Source organism: Drosophila subpulchrella, chromosome 2L (genome assembly GCF_014743375.2).
Source record: "Drosophila subpulchrella strain 33 F10 #4 breed RU33 chromosome 2L, RU_Dsub_v1.1 Primary Assembly, whole genome shotgun sequence".
NCBI lineage: Eukaryota > Metazoa > Arthropoda > Insecta > Diptera > Drosophilidae > Drosophila > Drosophila subpulchrella.
The window spans coordinates 5,692,315-5,703,042 of record NC_050610.1 but is presented as its reverse complement, the minus strand read 5'-3'; the positions used below and the strand labels follow the sequence as shown (position 1 = coordinate 5,703,042).

Sequence of the window (10,728 nt, the reverse complement as noted above, 5' to 3'; positions counted from 1 at the left end):
TTTATTTGTTAGCTCCTCGTAGTGCTGATTGTTCTTTGTTTTGGATGTTTTGATTGACTACAGATAAATAATTTAAGGATTTTAGATGTAAGTTTATGGATCGATTTTTAAAATATATATTTTACCAATTTTAGAAATAAGACAGATGATAGATCGAATGTATTTTAATATATTTGGTATCATTATGTATTTCTCTATCATTGCTTCATGCATTTAAGCCCCTTAGTCAATAAGTAATCGTACTTCAAATGGGCATTTTACCATACCCTAAAAAAACACTAATTTACTTTAGCTTTTCCTTTCACCGCTTTGAACGTTTTTCCTAATTGAATGCTCAACCAATCCTGGTCAGTTTTTATTTTCTATTATTACAAGTCTTTATCCCCCTCACTTTGGGTACACCCCCCTTTTTTTGGTCCCGTGTCACCTGGTTTTCTCCTTCCTCAACTGACCACAGACAATCCTCTGTCTGGCTGTCATCTGCATCCTTTTACTTTTTTCCCCATTCGTATTATGCCATTATCCCATTCACCGAACCCAGCCCCCAGTAATTCCGGACCAGTTTCCGCGAGGTTGGGGACCCGCCGCCAACTTCACCTGGAGAGTGTGTCACTCGGTCATTCGGCTGTGGTTGTGTCACTGCTCCACATTGGATTCACCAACCATAACCTAAGACAAAGAGCACAATCACAAGTAGTAGAAACAGAAGCCCGCGAACCGAGACGCTCGTCCAATCCAATCCAATTCCATCCATATCCATATCCATTGCTGCGTAATTGATACCACCGGCACCACAAACAGTAGCGCCACCAGAGTCCAAGTGGACCCTGGCCGGGGCGGGTCCAGTCTTAGTCCGATTACCTTCCTCGTTATTATGTCAATGGGTCTTCAGTCAGCTGCGGTTTGGCACACATATCGAGTATAAATATATCGCACTTGTAGTGTGGATACGAGTTTAAGGTGCACACCATGACTACGAATGCTTTCTTCGGGATGTATTTAAGATTTATGAATAAGGTATTTAACATTAAAATTTCAAAATTGAGCAGTAAATTTCTATAACTTTGTTGAACCTACATATGTACATAACCACAGAAACCTTTTAAATATCGATTTGAAATGATAAAGATATGCTGAAATATGAACCTCCTGTAAAAAAACAGTTTATTCATTTAATTTAAAGATCCATTTTATAGGTTAGAACTTATAATATTATATAGATTTAGTATTTTTTTTATTCTGATAAACCCCTCTAAAGTCATGTATCTATGGAGAGGTATTGTTATAGAGTGGTCTTATGGTCATGTTAAGTATCTTATAATCCAAGACTTGTTACGATAGCAAATATTTTCTCGCTTTCGTTGCATGCATGCAACTTTCGATTTCGTTTCGATTCGCGTTTGTTGCATGTCTTGACCACATTGTTCGAAGCACATTTCCACAATTGCGGGAAAGAGATGGCGCAGGGCCAGAAGAAAGAGAGGCACCGAGTGGCGCTTGGAGGCTGCCCCATCTGATGGTGATATTATGTCATATGTTCGTTTGCTGGGGCGCACGCCTACCGTCAGAGAGATGATTTCGAGTACATTGTCTGAGCCCCCTCATAATCGGTTGGAGTGCTCTTACTTCCTTGACTTAATTACCATGTGCCCCCACATATCCACACTTATATCCACTCTTAGCTTCTTTCCAGACTCCCCCCACCAGCCCCATTGTTTTGCCTTGCCTATAATATCATCTCTCGATTGGATCTCAGCTTCTTTGTGCCGATATTCAGGCTGCAGCTCGTTTGTTTACATTGTCTGTGCCTGACCTTGCCGCTTTGGCGATAAACTAAGCTTTACATAAATTCATTCATCCATTTTTCGGTGGGTCTTTATTCGCCGACAAAGGTGTCAAAGTTGAACCAGCTGTCGATTGATTATACTGTTTAGAAGAAACTGGCTCTGATTTGCATACCCTGCCTGATTTGTGTAACAATTTATTGTCATCGCTCGAGCATTCCATTCCACTTCGTTCCCATTTTTGATGTTGTGATGTCTTAAGTATTGGACGACTTCCAACAATATATAGAGCTGTGTGCCGTGTAGGCGAAAATGACAGTTATGACACTTTATGTGCCGTTTACCAAAGTCCCATTCAGCTCTTTGTCACCTGCAGTTGTTGGTTGTTGTTTCGCTTGTGGTTTCCAGTTGCCAAAGTGTAGGTAACTGTTTCTTTTGGGTCTCGGTGGTTTAACCGTTTCGCGTCTTGTTTACTGCCATTTTTTTGGTCGGGCCACCGCAGACGGGGTTCATTGGATTACTGGTCAAGGTCGTTGCTTGGGCTTGTTACCCTGCCCAGCTGACTGAAAAGTTGGCTCCCAAAACGAACAACGCAATTTGTCATGGTGGGAAAACCTTATAAGTAGGATGACTCTAAACTCTGCTGTAAACATTTCTATCTACAAGAATTTTAGATTATAGACTTTCGCTTAAATTTGATTACTTGATTTTAGTACCCAGATTTCTTTGTCTGAAGGATCTTTGAGAATTTTCTTGTCCTCTCTAACAAGAAAATTCTCAAGACATCTCAAATAATACAATTTAAGCGGAAGTTTATTATCTAAAATCCTTGTAGATAGAAATGTTGATAACAGAGTTTAAAATAATTTAAAAATCCTTAAGCTAATATAAGCACAAACCAAATTTGCGTTTTAAAAAAATGTGTTTAAATTATAAAGCAAATTACAAAAGAGATGAAAAATGTATAGTACCTAAATTAAAGAATTAAATTTTTGATTTAAGCCCATCCAAGTCTCATTTGTATAGTTGCAACCATTACTTAAGTTTTGGAAACAGAAAGTGAACCTCCTTGATCTGCAGTTATCTTAAAAGGGGAACCCTCGAAGTTCAATGCCAAAGCATTGCATGCCCGCCCAAAAACTTCATTAGGCAAACCAATTATTAACTATCCCCATGATCCGTTCGTTATTCGGGTTAAATACCATTCCAATGAACTTGTAAGACGTGTAAACTGCAATCACTGCCCTATTACAATCGTTTGGCTGCGATCAGCTGTTAATTTTTTTAACAATAGCCAACCGCTTCCCTCAATGATCATTGCAATTAGGGCTAAATAGGGGTTTACGATCTCAGCTAAACGCATCTCGGAACCGATCAGCGAAATAACACTTCGAAAACAAGAAAAGAGACAGGAAATGGGGTCAATGGCAAAAGCATTTGAACTCTTGCCTCTTTTATAATGTGACGAGTTCGTTAATGCCTTCTTTTATTTTGGAATGGAAACTGTTTAGACACATATTGTCCGATAAACCAAGACACAATTTGGTCACATTGTCACGCGCCGTTGAATGCTTTTGTCAAAACTAAAATATCTATGTTTCTTTATGCATCTGCAGCTAACCGTGACGTACACTTAATACAAATTGTGGCTGGGCGACCGTCTATTTTTGTGGGTAGTACGCTAAGATAAACTGATTAATAAGGAAGTTGCGCCTGCGATCCACCTGCGAATTTATGCAGATTTTCCAGCAAGAAAGCCTGAAAAACCAGTCAAAGAAAAACTATTTATTAGCATAATAATTCCGCCTTGGGGGCCAACTTCGTGTCGGCCAGCTGTAATGGGTGGGGTGTAATAGTTGACCCATTGACTTAGTCAACAAATCTTGAGTTTTCAGTGAAAAGCTGGCAAAGTGTTATGCGGAAAATCCGCTGCCTGTCGTCACTACTTCAGCAGAAACTATTTTAAATAAAGACTTTAATTTCGATTTCAGTTTTGGCCACAATTCACCTTTGTTTTTGTGGCCATAATTACAACAACACCTCAAGTCCGAAACAAAGTTGGCAATCAAATAAGCCGTTGTTGCTGGTGCAAATTGCGTAAATTGAATAAACATTTATGCTGTAGTGCAGCCCAGGGTATCGGGTAAAACACATTCGGGCTGGTCCGTTTCTTGTCGGCATTTTCGTTTTACATTTGGTTAATCTGCTTTTGCAGCTCTTGGCTTTGCTGCCTTCTGAGCCGCACTGAGGCGAAGCCGAAGTTGCTATTAGTGTGAATGTGGATGGGCAAGCGAGAGGTGCTTCAGCGCTTTTTTAGAATAATATTAAAAATAATATTTTAATTTACTACTACTGTGCTCAGGAAAGGAAAGTTGTCGAGATTTTTTAGCAAGTCACTAGTTTAAACAATTATTGTAAAGTGTTGGAAGCCAAATAAATTGCATATTGTCCACAGTGAATTTTATTTTACTGCTAGTGTAAGCTAATAGGCATTAGTGGATTATTTTTTAAGTTTTTTTCTAGCTTTTAAAAAAGTCTCTTGGAAACTTTTCCCTCTAACCTCGGCCGGTCTAAAAATATAGAGCGGAGCGTAATTAGGCAGCACTCAAATGACTGTAATTAACAAAACAACAGCAATAAACGAAAAATACGTGTATTTAGCAATCATCTTAGACACATAAAATACCAAAAAGAGCTAAAAAATTGAAAATTTAGGTATTACTAAGGTAGAACTTTAAGTAATTGGTAAACTTTAATGAACAGAAAGACAAACCTCTTAAGTACAACAATCAAATTTTTTATGGTTTTTCTATATTTCAAAAGCATGCATAAACGTAGTAAAAACTTGATTGAGCGAAACAACTTCCGAATAAGAAAATTAGCGAACAGAGAAAGTAAAAACTGTACGCATTAAAAATGCAAACAATATTTTTGGACTGCACACAAAGAAAACCAACTGATTGCTAAACTTAACTTAACAAAGCGGTCAAGAGTAGTAAGATATGTCTAAAAAAATGTATATAAAACAAAGAACTACTTCAATATTTACACATATTATGCAATTAAACTTTGCAGAATTATTTCGTGATTTTTGCCTTGTTGCGAAAATGTCAGTGGGCCATTTGCAACATATTTAAGATCTACTCCATGATAAGTGCCAAAAATTACCCATACATATTTTCCTCAGGCTTTCATCGCTTTTGGCTGTTGCTCTGTCGGATTGTTGAAATGTGGCAACACATTTGGGTTTGAAAATTTTCTTTGCAACCGAAAAGCTGCGCGCAAAAGAAATTGCAAGTCAATTACCGCTAGACGGTTTGCATGGCGCCATGACGCAATCGCCACATGTGGCAGCCGCACACACAAAGAAAAAGCCACAATAATATCAGCCAAGTCGACGTCATCAGCATATCGCTAATTGATTGCGTCTGCAGTGCTCATTATTGTTTCTGTTGTTGTTGTTGCATTCACTTTGCTTTTGCTTTTTGGGTCGAGCCATTCTCCATTGGCACACACACTTGTTACAATCGGGCTAACACGAACAACGGCTCAGTTACTCGGGTTAGGACAAGATCAATGTTGCTGGCGTTGGTCAATCCAGGCAACAGCCACAGCAACAGGTTCTCCCAAAACGAAAGACTCAGGCAGCGAACTTGAAACGCGTATCGGCTCTTTCTGGACTGCCTGTCATTGCAGTTGATTGCGCCGATAAATGTTGCTGCTCCACAGTTCCAGGCACTCGCCTAGCTCACGTGCACTAATTGTTGCATCACTTTTCACCAGTCCACTTTTCGTTCATTTTTGCCAAATTACCTGCCATATTTTTGCTAAAGTGCTTCAGAGATTATGTGAGAAGTGAAGTGGAGTGAGAGTGAAGTAGATAGATAGATAGAAGTGGGCAAGTTTACTCGATCTTTGGTAGACCAAAGGCATATATTATTTATATATTAATTCTAATTATATTAGAAAGAATGCTATAGTAGAGTGACTCGACTATCAGATACCCGTTACTCAGCTTTAAAACAAGAAAAATTTAAGTAGAAATTCCAGGGCATTTCTATTGACGCGGCACGGTCCGGAAGGGCTGCTACTGACTATGCAAGGCCTTTTCTAAATTGATAACTTAGTTATTCAAAGCTTTTAAAATAAAATAGCGATCGGTATTATTTTTGGCATGTAAATAGTAATTGATCAATCAAGTTAATTTCCATTTCCACTAAGAAAGGCTTTATCGTTATGGGGGTTAGAGTGGCACCCCTCTGAAACAAACTTGCGCAGCCTAAGAACACCTAAGAGCTGTATGTATGTATTATAGCTATTCTAGTTTCCGAGATGTCATCGTTCATACGGACAGACAGACGGACATGGCTAGATCAGTTCGGCTTGTGATTCTGATCATGAATCATTATGGAGTCGGAAACACATCCTTCTACTTGTTACGTACTTTCCGACGAATAATTTTTTACTCTACGAGTATCGGGTATAAAAATGATAACTTATTTTCATAGGAAACGCAAAAAAATATATATACTTCCATTTTGTATGCGCAAATAAATTTACCAACTTTATCATAGCTCTCTTAAATTATTTATAGTTTTTTTTATTATTATTTCATATTTTATACAGTTTTTTTAATTTCACAATGTGCTTCAGAAATTGCGAAAAAATAATATTGTTATATTATTCTAATATTTATATAAACTATTTTTCCTTTGGATTAGAATGTTTAAACAATAAAATAAAATAAAAGAACCAACCATTATTCAGAATAAATATCTTTTGATTTGGCGCGTAGGCTTTTAAACTGACTTTGCTTGTGAACAAAAGCTTTGTTTTTTATCATCCCATAAGTATATATCATATGAAAAATGAACTTTGTTTCCGACTATTGTGAAATTAATATCTCTTTTCCAGTTAATTAAAAGTGATAAGAACGGTGCTTCACAAGAAATGGCTGTTTTTAGTCGTCAATATTATTCTGAGAAATATTTCTTTGTTTGTGAACAGATAAAAAAGTATATCTGCATTAAAGCCAATTTTAAAAGTTTTATAATAGAGCTCTTTGCATTTCAGCATCAAATTGTACTTGACGGCTTTCGTTACCTGGCATATTTCTGCGCTTCCGAATTTGCCATGTAATCACAGAAGCTATGATAATTATTACAACACAAACTCCTAAAATTGTACCCAAAATTAGTGATTTGTGACTGCTATTCACTTTTGTTATAGAGCTGGATATAGATGAATCCATTTGTGGTAATTTAGTTGATTCCGTTAAATCGTGTGCTTCTGTTGTCGAATGTGTGGTCGAAGTTGTGGTTTGATCGAGAACACATAGTCCATCGGCAGACTTTTTGTAGCCAGGACAACAAAGATATTTATCTTCTATTCTGGTTTTGGTCTAAAAATTTGTCATTATGTAAATTCCGCATAAACTGTATTTAACGCCAGCAGCTTACCACAGTTTTATTCCCTGCTTGTATTCCCAATTCTGAGAAATATTTCGCAAAGTTTCCATATTCCTCCATAGGCTTAGCTATCATCTCCGTGTAGTTTACAGCCACGTGTTGTTGGCACAAGTGAGGATCTGCATCGCAACTGATCCTTTTGAACATTAATAGGCTCATTACAGTATATATAATAATCTTAAACATTTTTGCAATATCAGTCCACTCCGGAAAACAAATAAAATGCAACTGTAGCAACCTTTTGAGGGATTCGTACTTTATTGTGTTCTTGAGAAAGGTCATGGGCGTCACATTATTTATTCAAAGGGGATCGCTTGCTCCTAAATTTTTTTTTTAATTCTAAACATTTCTACATAATACATTTTTGGAAATTATTTAAAAAAATTTTTTTTAAATCCCCTTGTAAACTTATATTTGCAACGCCGCTGGGCAAACAAGATAATAAAGCTTCGCAGAAGATTAAGCAAAGCTCGGCTTAACCAGAGCTTCATGTTTGGAGGATAGTGCTATACTTTTAAATTCTGGTTATATGTAATATAATAATAATAATATTTATTAACATAGATATGAATGCAAAGTGCAGCTTAAATAATGTAAAAATCCTTTGCTCTTCAAATTAAATTGAAACGGAATTATTTTATGTATTGCAACCCTTGTAAGTAATGTAAATTTGGGAGTCCCAAAAAATGTGATCAAATTTATTTTATTTTACTAGACCTGAAAGCTTTGTAAAGCTTCCTATCTTTCTTAAAACACAAGAAGCTTGGATAACTTAAGTCAAATATTTGTTGCATAGATTCAGGGTATCAAATAAACTTACAGTTTAAAAACCACTGATCTTATTAACAAATGTGCAGCTTTTAATTTCGTTAGCAATTTAAAACTGAGTTATGTGTAGTTTTTAAAAATAATAAGATTGCTCGAATTAAGTCGTCATCAAACTTTTTAATTTTTTTTTCTTTTTTACAAACATAGGTCACAAATATTTATTAGAAATTTTCAAAATATTCCTGTATTGTTGATGCGACAAATTGAATAAGTTATACTGGCGGTGACGAATCGCATGTGAAAAACCGATCAAAACAGAGGTACATTAATACTCGGTTTGGTATTACTAATTTTTTTGAAAGTGATCAAATCATATCAGGACATGTAACAGTCCTTACTGCAAATTTGTGAAAATATATTATAATACTCGTAGAGTAACTATGGCATCGACTATAGCCTACTCTCTTGTTTCTATTTCCTAACATTCTATTTTTCACTCCCGATGGTGTTTTTGGTAAGAACAACGCGTCTAAAACAGTTCTAACAAGGAGGAACGCTATAGTCGAGTACCTCGACTATCAGATACCCGTTACTCAGCTAAAGGGACCAAAGGGAAATGCAGATATGCAAGCGCCACCTATCGGCGGTAGACAGACTTAAGCGTTATGGGCGTTAGAGTGGGCGTGGCAAATTTTTGTTGGGTCAATCGATAGGTATTGACGAGACCAATACAGTTTAGTTAAAATTTTGTATCTAACATGAAAATTGTGGGCGCCACAGGCTTGGGCGGTTTGTGGGCGTTAGAGTGGGCGTGGCATATTTGCGTAACAAACTCGCGCTGCGCACAAGGCTACGGAATCTAAATCTGAGATCCCAATTCTCTATCCTTGATAGTTTCCGAGATATCCACGTTCATATTTATGATTTTTTGAAGTTTGTGGGCGGCTTGTGGGCGTAAAAGTGGGCGTGGCCAACTTTTTATCAATCGATAGGTATTGATGAGAACAATACATTTCAGTTAAAAATTTTTATTCTAGCATCAAAACTGTAGGAGCCACAGTTTTGGGCGGTTTGTGGGCGTTAGAGTGGGCGTGGCACTCTACTGAAACAAACTTGCGCTGCGTAAGCAGCTCAGGAATCTGCACGCCAAATCTCAATAGCCTAGCTCTCATAGTTTCCGAGATCTCAGCGTTCATCCGGACAGACAGACTGACAGACGGACAGACGGACATGGCTAGATCGACTCGGCTAGTGATCCTGATCAAGAATATATATACTTTATGGGGTCGGAAACGCTTCCTTCTGCCTGTTACATACTTTCCGACGAATCTAGTATACCCTTTTAATCTACGAGTAACGGGTATAAAAATCGTCGGTATCTTTAGTATTTTATTATTATTTGTCCCAGCCACAATAAAATAGTTGTGTCATTTCTATGAGTAGGTACCATTTAATCACATCTCGTTTGTTTTTAAAAACAGGAAACATTTAATAACAAATCATATTTCATTTGCAAAGTGATTTAAGTTTCGATCAAAATTTGTGTTTTTATAATTAAATGAGTAAATTTAGATTAACTTTTTTTATTATTACATTCACATTACATATTAGACTTCAGATCAAACATGCACTTGCCCACTGTCTTTTAAAAAATATGTTCGCTCGCGGTTTTTTCAAATATAGACCGTAACGAAAATAATAAAGCAATTAAAACAGCTGTAATTTGACAAATTGAATATACATTATCTTCAACAGAGAATATGATCATTTACATACATTTCCATCGAATTGAATGTAACCACGGCAACAAAAACGTTATGTTTTTCCAATTCAATTTCGGTCTAATATTTTTTAAGTTTTTGACTTCATTGTCCAACAATATTTTATATAATTAATCCTTAGCTTGGCACCAATGAAGATCTTCATCGCAATTATTAATTTTATGAGTTCAGAAACACAGCATCGAAATTATTATTAGCCGAGAAATTGTATTTTAGTTGATCCCTTTCTGGGATACGTTTCAAAATGTACTGCTTGTAGAAGATCAGAATTCTTCTCAAGATTAATTTCAGTGGCGCCGACGATTTTATTCAAAAACACGATAACAAAGCTTCTGTAGTTTATGAAAAAGCTTTAAGATACCTACACTTTGTAGCATAATTTTGGGATTATAAAATTAATGAAAAAATAATTTTTTTTTTACTTTTGAAACCTCTTAATTTGTTAAGATCTATATTTTCCTTGTTGTATATTTTTTATATCCTGTCAGTCTCAATTAAAACAGGAAAAAATGATCAAGCTCAGTCTCTGGTTGAGCAAAGACACTTTTTTTTTGTTTCACCCGTGTTAGGTGTCTGAACGTTACTAGATGAGAAACACATGATAGTGTCCCAAAATAACAGTTGGGACCTGTGTCAAAACAGCTTACACTCAGTAGGTAAGAAATGTTTTATAACTGGAATTACAAAGTGTCTTTCGTGATTTTGTCAGAAACTTAAATTTCCTTATACTGCCTTAAAGCTTTAAACATCTTAACGAAAATTGCATATAATTTCAATTACAATTGTGTGGCCAAAAAGAGCTTTGCGAGCTCACTTAGATGAAGTAAATTTTGCTTCGCGATACAAATTTTAAATATCACTGTTTATAGGTAAACGGTCGTAACTAAGTTGGAGATCCTTTTGTTCTGAAGAATTCGTGGTTGGAGT

General features: G+C 36.3%; 2 protein-coding genes across 2 annotated transcripts in view; one reads left to right on the top strand and one right to left on the bottom strand.

Moving 5' to 3' along the window:
* LOC119548640 (angiotensin-converting enzyme) overlaps positions 1 to 10,728 on the top strand; it is a 52,134-nt gene that overhangs the window by 16,424 nt on the left and 24,982 nt on the right. The window lies entirely within an intron of this gene.
* LOC119548646 lies at positions 6,360 to 7,470 on the bottom strand. Its single transcript, XM_037856049.1, has 2 exons — positions 7,244 to 7,470; positions 6,360 to 7,185 (listed from the first exon to the last, which is right to left on the bottom strand). The coding sequence occupies exons 1-2, from the start codon at positions 7,436 to 7,438 to the stop codon at positions 6,832 to 6,834; spliced, it is 549 nt and encodes a 182-aa protein (XP_037711977.1). The 5' UTR covers positions 7,439 to 7,470; the 3' UTR covers positions 6,360 to 6,831.